General features: G+C 37.6%; 1 protein-coding gene across 2 annotated transcripts in view; it reads right to left on the bottom strand.

Moving 5' to 3' along the window:
- Window positions 1-24975, bottom strand: part of CFAP54 (cilia and flagella associated protein 54) — a 382780-nt gene that overhangs the window by 116830 nt on the left and 240975 nt on the right. For both annotated transcript variants that reach the window (XM_050749308.1, XM_050749309.1), the window contains 5 exons: window positions 21672-21827; window positions 19016-19121; window positions 17948-18041; window positions 12252-12350; window positions 11293-11434 (listed from right to left, as the gene is read on the bottom strand). In XM_050749308.1, the coding sequence (XP_050605265.1) occupies window positions 11293-11434; window positions 12252-12350; window positions 17948-18041; window positions 19016-19121; window positions 21672-21827 (597 nt within the window). The remainder of the gene's footprint in view (window positions 1-11292; window positions 11435-12251; window positions 12351-17947; window positions 18042-19015; window positions 19122-21671; window positions 21828-24975) is intronic.

Genomic DNA, 24975 nt, shown 5'->3' with positions numbered 1-24975 from the left:
AAATGCATAATACACACTGTTACAAAATCATGCATGGGTAAAAGATGTCATTCAATCACAAGACAGACTAATGCATTTTGACATAACAGAGTTCAAAAAATTTAATGATACAGTTTCAGATTCTACTTTGGAACTAACTTTTAAGAAACTATCACTTATCGAGTTCTGGTTTACTTTCAAAGAAGACTATCCATAATTATCTGAAAAGGCTGTTGAAATACTCCTCCATTTTCTAACTACATATCTGTGTGAGGCTGGATTTTTTTTTTTTAATTATTTCAACCAAAACATCATATTGCAGCAGATTGGCTGCAGAAGTAGGTATGAGAATTCAATTATCTTTTATTGAGTCAGACATTAACGAGATCTGTAATATGTTATTTATGTTAACTTGTAATGAATTTATTACTGTTCTTTTTAAATTAATTAATAAACTTTAATTTTTTAGCTTTAATTTCTAACAGAACTGTATGTTTTCTATACTAATAGATTTGTCTAATTATTTTACCTAAAGTAAATCTGGGTAAATTATATTTTCCCAGGAAATTACAAGTTGTATAGAAGTTTTCAAATTTGCTTAAAGTTGAACCAAAAAAATCTTTAAAAATTTAATTTCTTAAAATCAGTGATTACTTTTTTCTTATCATTTGTGAGAGGTTTTCTTTTTGCTATAACTAATTTTCCTGAAAAAGTTGGCTAATAGTTTTTCCCCTAAAATTACAACTTTCTAATTTTATTGGTTTTGTTTCCTAATTTATTGTATACATATTGTAAAGTGATCTGAAATAATAACATCAAACATACCCCACATATCAATACATTTACATTTAAATCACCTATTACAAGAAAAATACTATCAGGTCTTATAAGAAAGAAAACCCAACTCTATGCCCTATATAAAAGTATATTTAAAATAAAATTATTTCAACAGTTTGAAAATAAAAACATGGGAAAATGTGTAGCAAGAAAATGTAAACCAAAAGAAAGCAATATTTGTGATCTCAGTACTAGGCAAGGTAGAATTATGGCCAAAAAGTGAAACAAAATTGGGGACCTTTATAATGTTAAAGGGTATCATTCACAATAAAGATATAATACTTAAGAATATTCACAGTCCAAGTAACATCTTGTCAATAAAAACAAAAACTACAGATACAAGAGGAAGAACAAGTATGTGAGCAGCAGAGGACCTCTGTTCATCTTGTCCAGGTGTTGTCAAACTCTAGCCCATGGGCAAAATCTGGCCACACATGTTTACGTGGGACTCATGAGCTAAAAATGGTTTTTACATTTTTAATGGTTGGAAAAAAATTAAAAGAATAACATTTTGTGTTACACGATAATCATATGAAACTTAAATGTCAATGTCCACAGTAAAGTTTTTTTTTTTGGGTGGGGGATGGAATCTCACTCTCTTGCTTGGGTTGCAGTGCAGTAGCGCCATCTCGGCTCACTGCAACCTCCACCTCCTGGGTTCAAGCGATTCTCCTGTCTCAGCCTCCCGAGTAGCTGGGATTACAGGTGCCCACCACTATGCCCAGCTAATTTTTTGTATTTTTAGTAGAAACGGGGTTTCACCATGTTGGCCAGGGTGATCTCGAACTCCTGACCTCATGATTCGCCGGCCTCAGCCTCCCAAAGTGCCAGGATTACAGGCGTGAGCCACCGCGCCCAGCCCACAGTAAAGTTTTAATGGAACACAGCCATGCTCATTCATTTACACTGTGACTATGGCTACTTTCATGCTACAACAGCGAGTTGAGTATGTTCAGCAGAGACCATAAAGACTTAAATAAGTAGACTTAAATATTTACTATCTATTTACAGAAAATAATTGGTGACTACAACCTTGTTCATGGATGATCAAGTGGAGAAAAATACCTAAGGATGATAAAGTAAATATAGTGGCATCAATAACCTCTGTACATAAAAACAACTAATAGAAATAATTTTTTGAATTACAATACAATAAGAAGACAACATCTCGAAAAATAAACCTAACCAGAAAAATACAACATTTATTTGAAGAAAATGTTAAAACGCCCTAAGGGATGTGAACTAGAAAATATAAAGGGCATATAATATTCTTGGTTAAGATCTTTCAGTAGAATAAAAATGTAAGTTATTTCTAAGTTAATGTCTAAATATAACATAATCCCAATAAAAATACAGCAGGACTTTGCTATTACATACACACAGATGTATGTAATAGCAATACACAGATGTATGTAATAGCAAAAGAGTAGAAACAACATAAATAGCTATTTTTTTGAACTAGACAAGCTGCTTCCAGACTTAACACACAAAAAAGCCACAAGAGACAATTCTGAAAAGAGAGAGTAATTAATGGAGACTTATCCTTATATTAAGTATATTATTACAAGGTTACAAAAATTAAAAAAATGTACTGAAGCCAGAATGGACAGATCAATTAGAACTGAAAGAAAAGTACAGAAATAGGGTAGCCATCTGGAAAAATTAAATTTATATCCACCTGTCACACTTTACATATTCCAAATAGATTTCTGTGAGTTATTTAAAGAATCTGAGTAGGGAGGACTTTTCTAACTATGACAGAAATTCAAAATCTATCAAAAAGATTGATAATTTCTACTATATAGAAATAAAAAACTTTTTCATGTAACAGAACTATCATGTAAAATGTTAAGTAACAACTGAAAAATTAGAAAGATATATTTACAGATATCACAACTAAAATGTTGATTTTCATAATAAAGGACTTCTACAAATACTTAAAGGCCAAATTTTTTTAATAGGGAAAGATTATGAGAAGAGAGTTCACAAAAACATGTTCAACCTTCGTCCTCACCAGAGATGTGCAAATTAAATCTGAACCTTTTGTTCTCCCACCATGTCAACAAAAGTTTAAAAAAGGTTTATAATGTACCTTTGTCAGCAAGGGTGTTGAAAAAAGACCATTTATTAACTGCTGACAGGAGTACAAAGTGGCATAATCTTGTTGGAATGATTTTGGCAAAAATTACCAAATTTACAAATGAAACTACCCTTTGATCCAGACATTTGCTTTATGGGAATTGACCCAAGAGATATACTAGCCTATGTACAAAATGATATAAATGTATAAGATGTACAGATGTATGTCATAGCAAAAGAGTAGAAACAAGACAAATAGCTAGCAAAAAGAGACGAATGAATTTAATTATGCTGTACCTATATAAAGGAATATTATACAGCCATAAAAAAGCTGCTTATGTGATGATTTGAAAAAATTGTCAAGATACATTTATATTAATTTAAAGAAAAAAGAGCAAGGAGCATTATTATGTGTGCAATTATACCACTATTTGTATTTTTATGGGAAAATCTGTCAATGTATCAGTGTATATACCAGGTTGGTTCACTCAACATCTGTCTTAACCTCCAAATGTGCTGTTCTATACTGTAGAAATTATGAAGATAAAAATGACACTTCCCTGATTTCCTTGCAACTATTGTCCTGGATGGGATTTTAGGTATTATAAATTCAGTGCATTCATGCAAAACTTGGAGGTGGAACTGGGTTAAGTGGTGAAGGGGACAGGTGATTAAAGGTAACTCTTCGGCTGGTGTGATTCTGGCAGAGGAAGTGTGGTTCTTAAGCCTACAGCTGAGCAGAGGCTTTCTACCTTACAGACAAATTCTTGATCTACAGTTTCCTTTATAGGAAACAAACAAAAGCTGCGCCTTGGTGGTCCAGCTACACGTGGCTTAGTCATTTCTGGACACTTATCCTAGAAGTTGTTTCTTTAGCTCTCCCATTGACTTTGAAAGTCCTTTGATAAATCTCATTCTATTTGAATGAACTGGAGTTCATTCTGACCTCTACCATGGAACTCTGACAGTTGATATAAGCACATAATATCTCTGGTGGGGAACACAAGAAAATGACTCTGGTAGGCAGAATGACGGCCCCCTAAAGATGTTCATGTCTAATCCCCAGAATCTGTGAATATGTTAGATTACAGGGCAAAGGAGAATTAAGATTGCAGACCAAGCTGGGCATGGTAGCTCACGCCTGTAATCCCAGCACTGTGGGAAGCTGAGGCATGTGGGTCACCTGAGGTCAGGAGTTCGAGACCAGCCTGGCCAACATGATGAAACCCTGTCTCTACTGAAAAAACAAAAATTAGTTGGGCATGGTGGTGGGTAACTGTAATCCCAGCTACTTAGAAGGCTGAGGCAGGAGAATCGTTTGAACTCAGGAGGCAGAGATTGCAGTGAGCTGAGATTATGCCATTGCACTCCAGCCTGGGCAACAAGAGCAAAACTCCGTCTCAAGAAAAAAAAAAAAAAAGATTTCCGACCAATCACCTATCAACTGACTTTGAGATAAGGAGATTATCCTGGGTTATCCAGGTGGGCCTAATGTAATCACAGGGTCTGTATATGCAGAAACAAAGTCAGAGGAGTATGTTTCCAGGTCAGAGAGATTTGGAGATGCTACACTGCTGGCTTGGAAGATAAAGGGAAGGGCCATGAGCCATGGAATTCAGGTGGCCTCTAGAAGCAGGGAAATGCAAGGAAACAGATTCTCCCTCAGAACTTTTAGAATAATGTATCCCTGGTGACACCAGAATTAGCCCCAATAAGACCTGTTTTGGACTTCTGACCTCCAGAACCATAAGACAATAAATTTGTGGTAATTCGTTATAGCAGGAATAGGACACTAATAGACTGGTAATTGATTGCTTCTAGGGGGAACTGAGAACTGGACACTTGCAGAGAAGATGAAAAGATACCCTTTTGTATCTTTTGAGTTTTGATTCTTGAGAATAAATTACCTATTCGAAAAATTGAATTAAACTAAAAGGAAAAAATACTCCATACATATTTGACCAATGTAATCCGGTCTTTAATGCTGCAGAGAAAAACTAAGAACAGTTTAATGTTTGTTCCTTTTTTTTTTTTCTGACTGAATACTTACAATTATTTTCTCTTCCTAATCCAAAGATGTTACCAGAGTTTGTCCAGATACAATTTGTACTATAACCATCTTCAGAAGAATTGGGGAGGATGGAGGAAGAGTCCCTTATGCCCTGAATGGAGAAGGATCCCTTTGCAATAGCTTCCTATCAACCCAGGCCAGAGCTCCCTGGGTTTCAGTGATTCTGGGCCAGTATTTAAAATGCCAGTTTCCATGTATCATTCAGGTGGTGTGAATTACAACCTTACAACCTAAAGTGGGTTTTAATGTGGGCACTTGTCACGTTTCCCTGAATCTACTCAAGCCAGTGGACAGTGTATTTCCAGTCCTCAGTTTCTGGAGAAGCCCATTCTGAATCCCCATTTATACAGTTATCTCGTTTCTGACTTTCCCCACCTGCAGGGCCCTCTTTCCCGACTGCTCCATGAGTCTGGTACTGAAGTCCCAGTTCCATCTGTTAAGGCCTAATTCTAATCCCTCTCCAGTGAAGTCCTCAGGTTCAGGCCCTGCCACAAATCCCCAATTTGCTTTGGCAATTTGGAATTTTCCTTTCCTGGTTTCAAGCTCAGCCACCAATTAAAACAATTTTTGTACTATTTACCCACCACCATTATGTGTTTGGATTGGGAAGGGCAGAGGCATCGCTCATGTCAGCTCCGTCCAAGCAGTCCAGCAGGCTGACTAGAAGCATCAATTCTGCATTTTGAGTTCCTGGCAATACTTTCTTATCACAGCCAACATAAAGCTTAACAGCACAGCCTTTAGAATTGGATAGATCAGGATGTGAATTAGTAGTGGAATAGTACGCAAGTTATATAACCTCTCTGAATGAGCACCTTGCCTCATTTATAAATGTGCATAATGACACTCCCACAGGATTTTCCTGAAACATAAATGAAATCAAGTAAGACAGCGCTGGCACACAGCATCAGGTGCCACTCATCCCATTATTATCTGGTACTTCCTGAGTCATCGCTTTCTGCCATTGTGTAATGGCCTGGGCCCTGCTAAGGGTAGCAAACAATCTTGTTATGTCTCCTCCAGTTCAATGAAGGGTAAATCTTTCTCTCAGTCTCCAGGACAGCATTCCACTGTGCTCTTCTGAGAATGTTTTCTCTCACATGAGCCATTTGTTGTTTCTCGTTTTACCTTGTTGACTCTGACTAGAACAAACATGGTCTCCTCCTACCTAGTGCCTGACAATTGCTAGGGTGTGTGCTCTCCTCTTAGCCATGGTACTGTCCCTTCTCAGATTTAAGTGATCAGTGTATGAATCTCTGAGTGGAGTTTCTGGACTCTTGCAGGCATTGGACCAGGACAACTCTGCTTCACTGAGGCTGGTCCTTGTCATGACCCAATTGTCTCATCTCTAATACTCGGATGCAACACACACACACAAATTCACACACACACACACACACACACACACACACACCACCTTCACTAGCACAGATGATTTTTCTCCATTCCCACCTATAAGTAGTATAATTATTTGGGATTTGAGTAGTAATATGCCAATCTAGTTCCGCTACTATGGGGAATTGTGTGTTAGAGGAATAGGAAAACAGAAGATAATAGTAGAGGAATTGCATCCCACTTTTTAGTTAGTTGTCATTGACCCTGTATCTCCGCACCAGGGGCAAGGTGGCATGGGAGGGAAAAATCAGATTTATTTTCAGGTTGGAAGCTTTGCTCTGTTTCAAGAGGCAAAACATACATTAAAGCCCAGTTGTGATTCTCGGCTCTGCCCCGTTGATCTCCTTTTGCATTCTGACAATAGGTTCACTCTAAGGTAATGGATGTGCTTTGGTCAAGGATAGGGCAAAGCAGGATGTTTACATCCTGTGTGACTCAGCGAGTTTAGAGCGCAGGTGTATAATTCCACTTGTTATCACAGCCATGTAGCCATAACATGGGAAGGCTCATCATTTGGCTCTAAGTCACTGCTGTCTGTAAAAGGTATAATTGCCATGTTGACACTGTATAGGTGCACTCATGCCCAGAGAAAGAAAGAGTTAAGCTGCTGACCCTGAAGGGAGAGCTGGCTATGCAGCTGTGTGTGGCAGTGGCCAGAGCAAGCAGCCAAGACAGAGCAGTCTGTGTAAGAGAGTTGCTGATGAGAGAGCTGCTGAATAAAGCTGTATTTCACGTACCTATAGCCCCCTGAATGTTCTTTCAGCTCCCTGCTCCCCATCCACCCACACCCCTCCTACCTCAACATGGGCTGGAACCTGACCCTGGACCTAACATTCACTGACATTACTTTTTAGTATGACAGGCATTTGTAGTTTTCTGTATATGTGTTTATGTAGTAGTAAGAGGCTGCATCTGGGACCAGTAATCCTAAATGTTACTTTGAATTCAAAATTTAAATACAGAATTTAATAATTTTAATCCCAGCTGAATTTTTTATCAAGGCCACAAGAAAATCAAGACAAAATGATAGAGTATATACTTGAATATAACTGGACCCAAAGTAGGTAGCACGAAATAAATGTTTCTTTGATTGAATTTAAACATGGCCCCACACTGCCAGTGCCATCATTTCAAAGTGTCTGTTCCTACAGAGAATACCTCAGTAATTGTATTAGGTGCATCACTTCAACTCTCTTACTGTGCTATAGGTGTCATACAATTGCTCTCTGGTCCTGGCAGGATGATCTATAGCTCACTCTCCACACATGACTAGTCCATTCTGTCATGATGCTCCTGTCATCAGTTGCTCTGTTGATAAAATTTGCTTCCCCTGCGTCAATTTACACCTGCCCCATAATATACCTCTCCCAGAAAACAATGTTCTTAATTAACTCATATGCCATCCTGCCTGTGTCCAGCTCCCCTAGAAGGCATAGATGGATTTAGCTTGTGGCACTTTAATTTGCCTTCATTACTATGCTCTCCTTTTTTTGTTTTGTTTTGTTTTTTGAGATAGAGTCTCACTGTGTCACCCAGGCTGGAATGCAGTGGCGCTATCTCGGCTCACTGCAACCTCTGCCTCCCAGGTTCAATCTATTATCCTGCCTCAGCCTCCCTAGTAGCTGGGATTACAGGTGCCCACTACCATGCCCGGCTAATTTTTGTATTTTTAGTAGAGATCAGGTTTTGCCATGTTGGCCAGGCTGGTCTTGAACTCCTGGCCTCAAGTGATCCACCTGTCTTGGCCTTCCGAAGTGCTGGGATTATAGCCGTAACCCACCGCTCCCAGCCTATTATGCTCTTCTTAAAAGATGAATTTTGTTTTTTATATTTTATTTTTTGAGACAGAGTCTTACTTTGTCACTGAGGCTGGAGTGCAATGGTGCAATCTCAGCTCACTGCAACCTCTGCCTTCTGGGTTCAAGCGATTCTCCTGTCTCACCCTCCTGAGTAGTTGGACTACAGGTGGGCACCGGCACACCCAGCTAATTTTTGTATTTTTAGTAGAGACGGGGTTTCACCATGTTGCCCAGGGTGGTCTCAAACTCCTGACCTCAAATAATCCACCCACCTCAGCCTCCCAAAGTGCTGGAATTACAGGCATGAGCCACTGCGCCTGGCCAAAAAATGACTGTCTGTCATTTCAGGGTATATGCCTGTTCTGATTGCCCACGACTAGAAGCTCATGGAAGGTAAGACCTGCTTCCTTGATGTGTTCTCTGATTCTTCCTTCTCTCTGAATATGAGTATCTGGTACAGTACTCTGCATACAATAACAGTAAATGTTGTTCATCATCTCATGTGTAGATCAATGCTAGTATTGTTTAAAGCTAAGATTACTGAGGAGGTTTTTTGCTGGGTGCTAATTTATGCTAATGCAAGGAAAATCAAACAAGTTTTATTTGTTGTTGTTAAGGAATTTTGCCCTTTAGCAAGCCATTATAATATGAACCTCACTGCCATCTGGGTATTTGCGGCAACCAAGTGGGAATTCAGAACCTCCTTCTAACCCAAACACTGAAGTGAGGGAAGTCATCAGCATGAATTAATTATCAGCCTGCCAGGAAAGGACTGGAGGGCAAAATTATTATTCTTAAGGCAAGGCAAAATGCAAAACAGATTGGATTTTAAAATTTGGTAATTTCATAGTTAAAATAGTAAAGAAGGGCTAATAGTATAAAATGGAAACTGAAAAAATGTAATATGCTATGAAAGCCACTGACACGGAACAAGAAAGCTTAGGTTCTAGTATTAAACTGAGATGAAGACTACCTACTCAACTGGATCAACAAACATGGTTTGGTTTAGAGGATGCCATTTTCCCCTGTGCCCACGGCTGAAATCATTAATTAATCACAGGACCTTTTTCATGTCTTTCCTATGGTTCTCTCCTCTGAACCATATAGAGGTTCTTCTCAGGTAGCCACTGGCCATTGAATTTGTCATACACGATAGTTTCAATTATCATTCGGCAAACATCCACGCCTCTCTCCCTTCCTGCTCAAGCAGTGTATATTTCCCTAGCTCACTGATACTAGACTTGGCCCTATGACTTGCTGTGGCCAATGGGATGGGATGTGAAGAGAGGCATTAAATGCATTTGTGTGATTTGCTTTGTGGTTCTTTCGCTCTGGTATCTACCATGAGAAGATCGTTCCCCAGCTAACCACTGTCTCTTTAGCTTGGGCCTCACGACAAATGTACGTAAGAGTGCGCCTGAACCCGACCTACAGCCTGAAGCAGAACACATGAGCTGAGAGGAAGAATGAGTTCCCGTTGCCGTAAGCCACTGAGTTTTAGGGTCCATCTTGGATGAAACTTATTGGTCATCCCTGCCCTAAAAATTGGGAGAACACAAGGAAATGATTAGGATAAAGTAGACACACCATTCAGAAGTAATAAGGAGGCACTATGAAGAAGAAATAGCCATACTGGAAGTTTGAATTATCGTCTAAGATTTTGACTAATCTCTCAGTCTACAGACAAGAGACTAAGCAACTAGCCTCAGATTCTACAGTAGATTGGTCTCTAATGAGGCTGAGAGAAATGAAATGGTTTGGCAGAGTTAGGATGTCAACTTAAGTCTCTTGATTATTAATACTGTACAATAATGTGTGCTTCTAACAGGGATGCTTTCCTGGCATTCTGAACCAGGGAGAATTGAGCTGCCAAACAGTGTCAAGCAAAAGTGGGCTGCCAAACTGCCCTGTGTAGGGTCAATGGCTTTGTCCTCAGAGAACCCATCTATGGGAACCTTAAAGAAGAGCAAGCACCCAGTCCGACGTTCAGGCTGTGGCTCAGAAAGCCGATAAAGCAAAATTCTACCAGGTACGAAGGAAATATAAATAAGAAAACAAAGCTTCAGCATAAAAAAAAAAAAAAAAAAAAAAAAAAAAAAAAAAAAAAAAAAAAACCCTATAAAATAGTTTACAAAATAATTTGGGACACAAATGCTTCAGTAAAGAGACAAAAAGGGGGACGTTAGACATTAACACTTTAACTAAGGCTGACCCAACAATGCAGCAAAGTAAGCCGCTGTCTACAGATGTGATTCCAGAAGTATTAGGATGGTCACTCCCACCCCTGTCAGGTTAAAACTCTTCTGCTTTGGCTCAATGCTGACCTAGCACCAAGCAAAACTAGAGATGGATGTTAGTGAAATTCCAGTCTGGAAGTAAGACTAGTATCTTACTTCTTAGCACCTATCCAAGTGCTTAGCACACAACAAACACAGGATAAATGTTTTTTGAGTGAAATAATGGAAAAACACATAAATGAATGTTAAATGCCTGTTACCAGTTATCTGATATAGAGGTTTATGTTATAGTTTACTATCAAAGGAGTAACTAAGCAAAAACATAAACAGTATTGCAGTCAAGTTTAAATTTTGCTAATCTCTTTCATTAATTCTTTTAACAAATGTTGATATTCATTGTCTGCTATGTGCAAGCACTGTGCAATCTGCTGTAGATGAAAATTGAATAGATGAAGACCCTGCCCTCAGGTAGCTGATGATAATTTAACGAGAGAAAGAGCTTAAACACACAATCAAACATACATACAAATACAAAATAACTAAGGAAAAGAGGAGGGAGGCATATGAGAGTGGGTGAGTGTAGATTTTGGATTAAAGAATCAGAGAGGCAAAAAGGTCTCACTTGATATATGTGAACTGGAAAAGAAACAGATGTAAAATATCATTTTTTACAAGAACATGCATCTGAAATGCAGCAGCTGACCAACACGTACACATGTGCAGTGAGCCAAGGGCTCTCTATTTTGGCCCTAGAACCCCTGTGATCCCCTGGAAGTACCCCCAAACATTACCACCATCTAAGCTAAAAGCCAACAGATTATAATTAAATCTTTGAAACTTGATTCTATATTACATATGCCAGTTTTTTGCATAATATGTAAATCTCCAAACATACCAAGCAAATAATCTGTATACGAAGACAAAAGATCCAGAGCAGCAAATTCTGGGATATTTGGTAATGCCACTTGGTTAACTTTATGGGTTCTAGTATTCTTCTTTCCAATAAGTATGTTAATTGCCAGCACAGCTTCACTGACCTACAATTAATGCATAAATTAGAATTATAAATGTAAGCTTTCTAATTCATAGATTATCTATTAGGTAAATAATGTGAAAAAAGTGATTTCATAAAATAATATTCCATATACATTGGAAGAAAAAAAAGACAACCTGAAAAAATAATATGTGATCCCTGACATGTAGAATATATCATAGTCAAACAAATAATTTAGGGTTGACAATTTAATTAATGCATAAGTCACTTTAAATAAGCTACCTCACCTTGCTATGGCAGATATCTGCCAAAATGTCAAATATGTGCACATGTGTATCTGCCAATAGTTTCACTGAGAAAAGGTGAAACAAAGGGAACTAAGTCTGGCTAATACAGAGATTGAAAACACACTAGTATTTCTAATCTTTCCAAAGAAACATAATTGGCACAAATCCCAAATAATGTAATTTTTTTTCTTGTTTTCTTTTGAGACAGGATCTCACTCTGTTGCCCAGCCTGGAGTGCAGTGGTGAGATCTCAGCTCACTGCAGCCTCGACCTCCCAGAGTCAAGCAATCCTTCTGCCTCAGCCTCCTGTGTAGCTGAGACTACAGGCATGCCACCATGCCCGGCTAATTTTTAAATTTTTTGTAGAGATGGGCTCTCACTGTGTTGTCCAGACTGGTCTCGACCTCCTGGGGTCAAGTGATCCTCCTGCCTCAGCCTCCCAAAGTGCTGGGATAACAGGCATGAGGTACCACACCCTAACTCCTTTCTCTTTTATGGGTATACTGTTTTCCTTAAAGGCAGAGAATACAGATAAGACGGTAAAAAGAAAGATTAAACAAAAATCACACTAACCTGTGCAGCAGCTCTTATTGCAATCCAGGCTAATGAACTGTACATTTCAAATTTACTTGCTGATGTTTCTTTAACAGAACTACTTCTTCTGAGAGGAGGCTAAAAATATGACAAATGTGTTATGATATAAAGTTTTGTGATAACTCTTCTCATCTTCTAAAGATGACATTTTAGTGAAATACTGTGTAGTCACTAAGGATAATAACGTACCTATTGGCATGAAAAGATATTCAAAATACATTGAGGAAAGAAAAGTGTAGGTTACAAAATTGTATGAAAAGTACAATCCTTTTTAAAAAATATGCACACACATACATTTCCTGTACATAAATGCAGGGAAAATTATTAACAGTCGTTATCCCAAGTTTTAAGGTAAATTATTCTTAGCATTTTTTTCTAATTTTCTATAATGAGTTTGCATTATTTGTGTAATAAGTTAATAAAAATTATATATATATATATTTGAGACATAATCTTGCTCTGTCACACAGGCTGGAGTGCAATGACATGATCTCGGCTCACTGCAACCTCTGCCTCCCAGGTTCAAACAATTCTCCTGCCTCAGACTCCCAAGTAGCTGGGACTACAGGCATGCATCACCACACCCAGCTAGTTTTTGTATTTTTTATAGAAACAAGGTGTCACCATGTTGCCTAGGCTGATCTGGAACTCCTGAGCTCAGGCGATTGGCCCACCTCAACCTTCCAAAGTGCTGGGATTACAGGCGTGAGTCACTGTGCCCATCCAAAAATGGCATCTTAAGTAAAATTAAGTGCCATTATAATAGAAGACCTATAAATTGAATATATTGTGTAACAGTGTCAGAAATTAGAACGTTGCTTAAAGATTTTTGGCAGTATTTGCTGTCATATTTCCTGCTAAGAAAAATATTAAAGAGATAGTATTATCATAAAGTTTCATAGAATAACAAAACAAACAAACAATGATTGAAGATTTTTTTTTTACCATGGGGGTTTCTTTAGTAAAGAATATATATATATATATATATATTTTTTAAATATATATTCAGTTTTTAAACATAAGAAAGTCAATGCTACAGAAGTGAACAGAACAAGTAGCTAGTCTACCAGTAGCTAGTATCTGTTGTACATTTTTATAGACAACTAAAATAAGTAGTAGTAGTTTCTTAAGATTTAAATCATCTGGATGGAGCTAACTATTCAATTAGCCCCACGGGTGCTAATTCTTTGATGCCCATATTTTGACCAATTCTTTAATTTTCAATGAACCTGCAGAATAAAACAAACAATAACAAAAGTATATTTCTTTTACTTCTGGTGAGAAGAGGCCCAGAGAAAAAGAAAGGCTGTGTACAATGCTGATGCCAAAGCAACAAGTATAAGGCATAAATGTGGCCTTGCCTAGCTCTAGTGTTAAGCCTGGCAGAAGATGACACCTGGAAAGATCTGCCTATGGGTAAATCTAAGCAATATAGCCCCGTTCCAAGATAAAACAAGCAAATGAACAAACAAACAAACAAAAAATCCTAATCATTAGCTGCAATGGGACTAATCTGGGGTAACGATTGCTAGCTTACTGACTACATAAGCATGGGTAATTTATCTACTTAAATTCTGGAAACAAGACTAATAGGCATGTAATGAAGAATAGAGAACAACATTAAATAACTATAATGTAAGACCAACTAGTGACTCAGGCATTTAAAGAAAAAAGAAGTCATCTCGAATTGAAAGGAAACCTTTATTGAGGAAGTTGGGCTTGAGCCCACCGTAGAAAAATTTGGAGTGGAGAAACAATATGCTGGGCATTTTCCAGATGGGGGAGATATTCGACATTGCACAGGAGATTCTAGGTTATGTAAACAGGAAAGAAAACCCAGGCAGGGGGTGTGGAATGCATGTAGATTGGAAATGAAGAAGTAAAGTATCTTTGTTTGCAGGAGACATGATCCTATATGTAGAAAATCCAAAGGAATACACAAACAGACACACAAACACAACTAACATTAATAAACCTGTTTAGCAAGGTCACAGGATACAAAACTCAATACATACAAATCAACTGTATTTTTATATACTAGCAATAAACAATCTAAAAATTAAAATAAAAATTCCCTTGACAATAGAAATAAACAACAAAAATGTATAAGACTCGTACACTAAAAAGACAAATCTTTGTTGAGAGAAATTAAGATCAGAATAAATGAAGAGACAGTCCATATTCATTAATTAGGGGACTTAATACTGTTAAGATGACGACAAAAATCGCCTTAGTTTTTTTTTTTGCAGAAATTGACAAACAGATCCTAAAATAGATAGTGAAATGCAAAGGAGTCAAAGTAGCCAAAACAGTTTTGAAAAGGAAGAATATAGTTGAAACATGCACTTTACAATTTCAAAATTTGTTAAAAGCTACAGGAACCAAGACAGTGGACACTCAAGTAAAGGTAGACTTATAGGTCAATGAAACAGGATTGAAAATCCAGGAATAAACATTTACATATATAATTAATTTTCAACAAAAGTGCCAAAGCAATCCAATGAGAAAAGGATAGTCTTTGCAACAAATGGTACTGAGACAACTGCATATTCATGGACAAAAAGATGAATTTAGAATTTAGAATCTTACCTCACACCCTACACAAGTATTAACTCAAAATGGATCATAGACTTAAATGTAAAAGTTAAAACTATACAACTTCTAGAAGAAAACATAGAAAATCTTCAACATCTGCAGTTAGACAAAGGGTTCTAGAAATGCCACAAAAAAACACAATCTATAAAAGAAAAAAAGACAATTTGGACTTCATTAAAGTTTAAAACTTTTGTACCTCCAAAGACACTACTAATAATATGAAAGGAAAAGCCACTAACCAGGAGAAAATATTTGCAAATCATTTATCTCATAGGGGGCTTGTATCTAGAATACATATATTTTTTTAAAAAGAAAACTCTCAAAGCTCAATGATGAAAAAAGACAAATGACCCAATAAAAATGGGCAAAAGATCTGAATAGACATTTCCCCAAAGAAGATATACAAACGGCCAACAAGCACATGAAAAGATCTCAGCATCATTAGCCGCCAGAGAAATGCAAATCAAAACCACAATGAGATACCACTTCATACCTACTAGCATGGGTACTATCAAAAAGGTAGACAATAACAAGTGTTAGCAAGAATGTGGAAAAATTGCAACCTTCATATACTACACTTCTCCACCTTGAAAAATTGTGATTATAGTCCTTGTCACATTGCAATACAATTATTTATCTCTCTTGCTAGACTCTGTGCTCCTTAGGAAAAGAAACTGGTTAGCATACATTATGCCCTCAGTAAGTGTTCGGTTCATAAGTAAATAAATGAATGTTCAAGAAATAGTCAATTCAACTTAGCCATCCATTATTGAGGACCTGCTATTAACAAAATAGAAAGAAGAATAAAGATGTTTAGCTGATGTTACATAATGAGAAATAATAGTTCCATTTATATAAGTACTTATTATATACAAGCCCATTTCTTGTTTAATTCTCAGAGCCACTCTAAGAGGTAAGGATCCTCATCTCCATGTCACAGGTGAGGAAACTAGGCTTAAAAAGACCTCAGTTACATAGCTAGTAAGTTGTGAAGCTAGGATTCAAACCCACACAGGTACTATGGTCACTCTGCTATATGGACACTACATAAAAGAGCAACAATAGTGCTTTCTTTTAAGGGCTTATAGTGTGTTATCTTTATTAGGACATATTTCAAATGTTATATTTCCATGGTCTGAATATGTCTGCATGAATTTTTTTAATTGGTTTTGGTTGTTTTCTGTGCTTTTAATAATTCTATGACTTGCTAAAATATTTATACTATGTCAAAACATACAGAAAATAATGATCATATTGTAAGGAGTTACACTACTGTTTTCATTCAGATCCTAACTTCTTTATGTTCTTAATTATAAGCACTTCTCTAGTAAGGGCCAGAAAGGTGATATATTATCATCCTAGCATCCTATTAATTTGTATTGCCACCTGCTATAAAAACAAGGGTTTTTTCCTGTTACTGGAAATAAACATGTTTATCAAACAACAAAAAGTAACTTTTTCTAGTTTGTAATTATTTCTATTAAAAAAAGTGGGGCCATTTACCTAAGGCAGCTGCCATATGAATAATTCAACTGACTGAGAGTCTATTTGCCTAAAGGTTTTAAATCATGTTTATGCTGTCTCAAAAATTAAAGATTTGATTCCAACATTTTCTGAAAAGATCTCTTGGAGGGTGAAATGATTATTCAATAAGGATGAAACAGAAAAGCCCACTAAAATTTTAGAAACAAAAAATAAAATTACTGGGTTCATATACCTCAAACGCACCCAAATTACTCCTGCCTCTGGGATCTCCCTCAGTCTAGACCCTTGGTCCTCATGTGTGAACCACAGACCAGCAGCATCAGCATCACCTGGGAGGCTCATTAGAAATGCCAAATCTCAGAGCCCATCCCTGATTTACTGAATCAGAGTCTGTCATTTCACAAGATTTTCAAAGGTGTTTCTACACCTTAGTTTGGAAGCACTGCTCTAGCTAGAAAACGCGACCCCTCTGCAACTCTTTGCTGGGGTCCCTCCTCATCCATCAAATCCTACTTCAAACATCACCCCCTTCTCAGGTCATTCATTGAAAATCCCACCTATGCAAGTTATTCCTAGCTCCAAATTTCACTACCTAAGTCACCCCCTGACATGGTTTGGCTGTGTCCTCACCCAAATCTCATCTTGAACTGTAGCTCCCAAAATTCCCACACGTTGTGGGAGAGACCTGTTGGGAGATAATTGAATCATGGGGCAGTTTCTCCCATACTGTTCTCGTGGTGGTGAATAAGTCTCAGGAGATCTGATGGTCTGATAAGGGGAAACCCCTTTCACTTGGTTCTCATTCTTTCTTTGTCTGCTATGTAAGATGTGACTTTCGCCTTCCACTATGATTGTGAGGCCTCCCCAGCACATGGAACCATGAGTCCATTAAACCTCTCTCCTTTATAATTACTCAGTCTTAGGTATGTCTTTATTAGCAGCGTGAAAATGAATACACGCCCTTCCCCTCCTTCTCCCTCATTTCCTCCCACCTTTCCTCCTCTGGCCTCCTTGTTTTACTGGTTTATTATGTTTTCCTCTACTGAAAGGTAAGCTCCATGAGAACAGTGACCAAGTTTGTTTTAGACACTGCTTTAATACCTTCCTCTGGAAGAGTGCCTGGATCATAGCAGACGCTAAAAAGATATGTGATGAATGAATGAATGATTCTATCAAGAGGAAATCTACTTACAGGCCATATCAGTATTGAAAACTTCACTTGTCCATCTGTTTAACCAATATATCATTTCTTGAATTTTCCCGATCAATACTAATGACTCATTCATTGCCTCGCATTTATATGTTATCCATGAAATATAACTGTATATTTATATATTAATATTAAGTATATATTTATGTACACTTACATTTCATGGATAACATTTTCACAGGCAGAAATGTGTATATAAAAATAATTTCCAAAGCCCTATATAAAATGTCCAAAGAGGTATCTCTTTGTAACATATAGTTACAAGTGTAACTACAAAGCAATGAATTAATTTCTCCAAGTCACATAGGAAAATCAGCCTCAGTGTTACCAAAATAGCAAGCTCAAAGGCAATTAACTCATAATTTCAAATAAAATAGATTCTTACCTTAAGTGTTAACGGTGATCCTGAAATTTTTATCTTTGGCTTCTTTAGATGAAAATACAATAGAGCCATTTCTAGGTAGGAGTCTCTTATCAATCTAAAATGATATACCACTGTACTTATTAAATAGCTTCACCATGCATAATCATTGGTATCATTTGCCAACAATTTCTAAGCTGATGAAATGAAAAACTGGCAAAACCAGCATCTGTCACAAACACACACCCTCTTTTCATAGCCCTTTTGACCATAGATACTAGCATCTTCCTCCCTACTGAAATTGGAAGTTCTTGAAGAGAGCTCAGCATTCTGCCTTGTCCTGTGCTGGCAACACTCCATGCTATAACTGCCATGAAGCCTGGCATCAAGACCATTCTGGAATATTCTAGCACACAAGACACTAAATAAGTGGAGGTCAGGGCTGGAGGATTTTGCCTTGAAAATGTAGGCCCCTCTCTATCCTCCTCCACTAATTAAAATAGAAAGAAACACATAGAGTTATGCAATGCCGAAAGCAGAGATTTGGTATGGGTTAGGTCTATGTATTTACTATCAAATCTATCAGCTGGGGATCAGTGCACCTGGATCAGTGCCGTTGTAATAAAGGCAGCTTACTCAATATTGAGGTTATATTCACACAGAATTAAGTTGACCAGTCCTGGTCCTGACGACCAGAGTGAATAGCCACACGAACCTCTTCTAGACACAACTGCACATTTAGGGAAGGATCTTCCAGTTTAGAAGCCAGTCATCCTGAGGAGGCCCCAGCAATCCTGGGACTGACAGGAGATCTGGGTACAGGCCAATATGCCACTATGAGTACAGACCAATATGCCACTGACAGGAGATCTGGGTACAGGCCAATATGCCACTATGAGGACAGTCATTTACCATTATTTTAAAGGAGGCTTTCAGTCAGAACAAAGAGCAACAAGCTTGAGATGGACCCCATGAACTAGCCCTGCTTTGAGAAGGCATCCCAATCAATCCAGCCTTGAGTGGTCAATATACTACCAGAACACAGGGTTCAAGCCAAACACACACAGCTACAACAATGGAATATCCTTTTACCCTGAGTTTTGATCATTTTTCAGGCTTAGTTGTATAGCTTCATATAAACTCTCAAGTTGAAAACTTGGAGATTTCTCTTCCATTAGTATTTGACGTTCTATTTTGCCTGAAAGAAGAAAAAGATACAAAGATGGGTTTCCCTTTTCCTAGGACTTAGAATTTAAGAACAAATATTTCATGTTGGAAATTCAGAACATTTGGTGTGCTGTCCTTTTGTATGTCTGTCTATTTCTTCCAAAGGGTAAGCCAATAAGGAAAGACCCATTGCCTCCTTCTTCAGAACTCTCAGGCTTCCCCTGCATTCAGGAAGCAACGTGAGGCAAGCCTCCTTTGGCTTGCCCTGCACAACTGGTCTTCCCATCTTCCCATCTAACTTTTCCCTCCATTCCCTTATGCTTCTCCCTCCTCCTGTATCTTACACTCCCTTTTTTTGACATGCATTCTCCTCTTTCCCCTGTCTCCTTCACAGATATCAGAAAACATCTACCCTCTCATGTTCATTGTAGCATTATTCACATTATTCACAATAGCCAAGATATGGAATCAATCTAAGTACCCTTCAACAGGTGCATGGATAAAGAAAATGTGATATGGCTGGGTGTGGTGGCTCATGCCTGTAATCCCAGCACTTTGGGAAGCTGAGGCAGGTAGATCGCAAGGTCAGGAGTTTGAGATCAGCTCACCCAACATGGTGAAACCCCGTTTCTACTAAAAATACAAAAATTAGCCGGGCATGGTGGTGCATGCCTGTAATTCCAGCTACTCAGGAGGCTGAAGCAGAAGAATCGCTTGAACCTGGGAGGTGGAGGTTGCAGTGAGCTGAGATCACACCACTGCACTCCAGCCTGGGTGACAGAGTGAGACTTATTCTCAAAAAAAAAAGAAAAAAAAAGAAAGAAAATGTGATATATATACATAATGGAATACTATTCAGCCTTAAAATAGAAAGAAATCCTGTTATTTGCAGACATCATGGATGAACCTGGAGGATCTTATTCTCAGTGAAATAAGCCAGGTACATAAAGACAAATATTGCATGATCTCACTTAACTGAAGAATCTTAAAAAGTCAGGGATGGTGGGGAAATAGGGAGATATTGGTCAAAGGGTACAAAGTTTCAGTTAAACGGGAGGAATAAGTTCTGGAGACCTATTGTACAACATGGTGACTATAATAATAATTATAGATTTTAAACGCTTTCACCACAAAAAAAGATAAGTATGTGAAGTGATGGATATGCTAATTAGCTTGATTGAATCATGCCACAATATATACATGTATCAAAAACATCACACTATACCCCATAAATATATACAATTGTTACATCAGTTAAAAATAGATTGAAAACACTTTTAAAATTTAAAAAAAAATACACACACAAACCTAAGGAGAAAAAATAAATCCTAAAAAGTCAGCAAATGGCTGAAAACTCTCTATGATAATGCAAACGCGCTGGCCCTCGCAGCTCCCAGTCCTCATGGTGAGCTCCAGCCTTCAAATATAGGCACTAGCAGGCCAGGCCTGGTGGCTCATGCCTGTAATCCTAGCACTTTGGGAGGCCGAGGCTGGTGGATACCTTGAGGTCAGGAGTTCGAGATCAGCCTGGCCAACATAGTGAAACCCCATCTCTGCTAAAAATACAAAAATTAGCCAAGTGTGGTGGCGCACGCCTATGGTCCCAGTTACTCAGGAGGCTGAGGAAGGAGAATTGCTTGGACCCAGGAGGCGAAGGTTGTAGCGAGCCAAGATCATGCCACTGCACTCCAGCCTGGGCAACAGAGCGAGACTCCGCCTCAAAAAAAAAACAATGTAGGCACTAGCAGAGCACATGGGTAGCAACAACGATAGAAAGGGAAACTTCTATAATCACGGTGGAAAGGATTCACAGCTTTCATGCAGCCAGTGGAAAGGCACAGAGCTGGCCAGCTCTGAGCTCACATCTGGGCACTATCATTTAGTGGCTGTTCACTTTCGGAAAGTCCCTTAACCAGACCTCACCTAATTTTCCTCATCGTCAAGTGGGATTTGTTATGCCTACCTTGCAGGGCTATTTTAAGAATTAGCACTATGAGATGTAACATATTCAATACAGCACCTAGCATCTAGCGGACACTCAGTAAATCATAGCAGTCATCCTCATCTTTTTCTTAGGGGTAAAATGGCCACAATAAAAGTATATAAATGTATTAAGTAAATAGGTGTTATATATAAGTTTTAAGTATACGTATGCTGTAGCTATTTAATTTCAATGAGTGTATATCTCTTATTTATAAAAGTTAACCAAAATGTTTAGCTAAGTAATGAAATGATGCAGAAAAAAAGTCTTCCAAACATTATTTAAGTAATATTATTTATAGCTAAAAGGTTATGCTGCCATTTTTCAGTCAAACATGAAACTTTGTATAAGAAGAATCAATTATAATTGTAAACAAAATGAAGTAGTCATACTTTTTCTTTCTAGACATAAACTTAAAATAAGCAGTGTTCTTTTACCTAAGACTGGATTTGGTGGAGGTACCATTGTGTTAACCATCTCTAAGCCCTTTGTATGTCTGTAATTTTTATAGTCAAGGACCAAATTTTCAAGAATCCTGTTGTTAATAGAAAAAAGAATTCTGCAAATTTTGTCATAGTTCTGACCCCAGCTGCATTTTACCTTTCTGAAAAAGGATTTCAGCTTCTACCTCATGTTCCTCCACTGCTGTTGTTCTACAGAGCTTCAGTGCCACATCAAACAGACGAAGAGCAGGTAACCACTTCGAGGGGTCCTTCCTTTTATTCTTGTAATATACTTGCTTGGCCACTGTATGTCCTAAAAGAAAAACGGTTGGGTGGGGAAGAACAATACAATACACAGCGTTTATAACAAGCCTCCAAGTTACCAGACTACTCTCACAGTAATGAAATCTATCAAGAACTTTGGTAGTTTTTACAGGTTTTAGCATCCAATAAATGTTTTAAAGACTTATAATACCTAGTATTTCAATGAATTACAGTAATAACCCTTTGAAATTTTTTCTTTGATACATTTCTAACATGTTTTCTTATTTTTTAAATGAAGGATAATCTCTCAAAATCCTTTCCTTCTAAAATTTCACAATGCTCTACACAACAACTTTCATGCCACTAAGATGAGGTTGTTAATAGGGAAACACCCAGAAATTTTATGTTGTTCCCAATAAAATTTGCAAATATTAATAGGCAGTAATTTTCTTTCTATTAAGCATTATAGTGGTTACTTGCTTTGTGTGTTTTGTTTTGTTTTTTTGTCATCTCCACTAGACACCAAACCCATGATGGTCAAGGGCTACATGCTATGTTTTTATTAGGCCCCATCATTATTTAACATGTTTTTACTTAAAAAACCATTGTATGGAAGAGACATTAGACTTTATCTGTGTGACCCCAGAGCCAGACAGGCAGACATTTATTCAACAAATATTTTCTAAGTGCTTAGGTACTTGATAAAAATGAAAATAGAAAATAATAAGAGCTAAGATTTATTAAACACGTCCTACGTGCCAGCCACCCTCTGAAGGACTTAAATGCATTATTTATATGATCCCCACAACTCTGAGTGGGCACCATTATCACTTATTTGACAGAGGACAAAGCAGTAGCTCAGTGAGGTTTCAGCAACTCTCCCAAGGTTAGATGGTTAGTAAATAGAAGAGCTATAATTTGAACCTAGGTAGTCTGGCTCCAGGCCCACAGTCTAAACTACAACATTGCACTCTCTCTTAAGAGGGAGGTCATGAAGCCTAGTGTTTTGTTTAATGGAGAATATGAATAGCCAGACAGATAATCAAAATACCACATGGCCAATTGTGTAGCAGATAAAGCACGGGGCACTTTGCTAGCAGGCCCAGATTGGGGAAGGTCAGGGAAACTGTCTCAGAGAATGTGGCTGTCTAGGCTGAAAGCAGATTAACAACTTCTCTTTGGTAATTTTAAAGAACAAAAAAGTTGGCATAAAGAGGAGAAGGCAAGTAGGGGAAATAATTAATTGATAGGATAATGGAACACACGATAAAGCAATATAAACAGAAAGGCAGTGTAGGACTCTGATACAGATACTGAAATCTAGCTGAAGCACTGGATCCTGGCCAGTCATTGGTGCTACCACGTCACTGAGGCTTTAAACAAGTCCCCACACGCCTCTAAACCTGGAGCGTCCTCTGAAAAAATGATTGAAATATTGGGTATTATATGTCTTTAAAACATTTCTTGGCTACTAAATGATAAAAAGTAAAATGCAGCAGAACTACAAAATTGTGAGGTATCTTTAGGTTCTGAAATTTTCTAATTCCAAGCTGCTATGCCCTACAAAGGACATATTTTTTTAAACCTAGAACTTGTGTAAACGTTTAATTCAGGAATGTGCTATGTGAATGGCAGGATGATGGACAGCCTCAGTCTCTCTGTTTCTCTCTCTCTTATCCAGGAAGAAGTTACTGAGTCCTTACTCTGAACCAGGCAGGAGGGCAGCACACTGATGAGAATACAGAGATGACAAGGTGAATACGGAGAAGAAGAAGAATATGGAGATGAAAAGCCCTTGCTTCTAGGAGGCTCCCAGAAGAGTAAGGAGGCCAGGCGTGGAACAGGAAGAACAGCTGACATCTACAAAGCTCTTAAAACAAGGGAGGAGGTGCCCTTCTAACTATGTTATGCATGCCACTCACATCATCCCAGAGGCCAATGACATTGGCACTCACCGACATTTTATAGGAGAGGAAATGAAAACAAGGGAAGTTAAATGACTTGTTCAAGGAATTGAATAAGAATTCTTTCTTAGAGCCCACACTCTTAACCTCAACAATTATCAACTGTGATTAGATCCCAGGTTAGAAGGGAAATAAAAGATATGCTAATTTGTTCAGCACAACCATATTTCAACATCTCCCCTTTTAGTATATTTCACTTATTGTTTCCAATTATACCAAATATCAATATAGGACAAAAATAACAAATACGTTATGTCATCATGCCAAGTATATGTATATATAATATGTATTAGTACTATATAGTTTATATTACATATTAGTGCCATATGATGAGATATATGATATGGTATTATATATAATATGATAATGGCACTAATATATAAAAATAATACTTGAATTGTCTTCTAGATTTTTGTTAAAATTAGAATTGTTACAGAAATTATGAACTATTTTCTCTCCCTCCCTAACCAGATAATAGGCTTCCTGAGGGCAGAGATGAGGACTGGCTTCCTAGTACGTCCCCACTCCCCAGCATCATTCTTGCATATAAGTGGCCCTCAATGAATGTTTGCTGATTGAATAAACACAAGAAATGTAAGTAACTTTCATTCACTCCTATTATACAATCAGTAATCTACTTTTTCATGTAATAAGGAAGCTCAAGGTTCAGTCACTAATTTTAAAAAGATTTTAAATAACCACGATGTTTATTTTTGTATTATAAAAATAATCTCTAAATGTCTTTTTCTATCAGAGACTTTCACATGAAAAAAAATTTTAAGTGGCCCATTCATGTGACATAATCTATACTATAAAGGAAAATTGTCAAGAAAGCATCAAGTCACAGCTGATTTTATGCTTTATAATATTTAAGTGCTCCTTTTTCCAGTAAACATCAACTCTGTGAAAAAGACGTTGTAAAACTGATGTTGTTTTGACAGAAAAGCTGCTTTGGGTTTTGTTTTTTAAGTCTGTGTTTAATATAATACACCAGGAAGCAAGCTGTTCAGCCTCAAGTGACTCTAAAGCATAGCAACAGTATTGTCATTGAGTGGTGACACATCCTCAAGATTAGTAAGTCAGAAAGTATAGAATATATGTGATTTAACACAATCTGTACAATTTAACACAATCTGTACTTTAAGCTCCTGCAGAAATCAAATGTCCTGATAATTGAAGAAACTGTAGACTGAAAATACAGAAAAATAGCTCTCATGAGATCAGCAAGCTGGA

This window comes from Macaca thibetana, chromosome 11, assembly GCF_024542745.1.
Source record: "Macaca thibetana thibetana isolate TM-01 chromosome 11, ASM2454274v1, whole genome shotgun sequence".
Classification (NCBI taxonomy): Eukaryota; Metazoa; Chordata; class Mammalia; order Primates; family Cercopithecidae; genus Macaca; species Macaca thibetana.
This window is presented reverse-complemented; position numbering and strand designations above follow the sequence as displayed.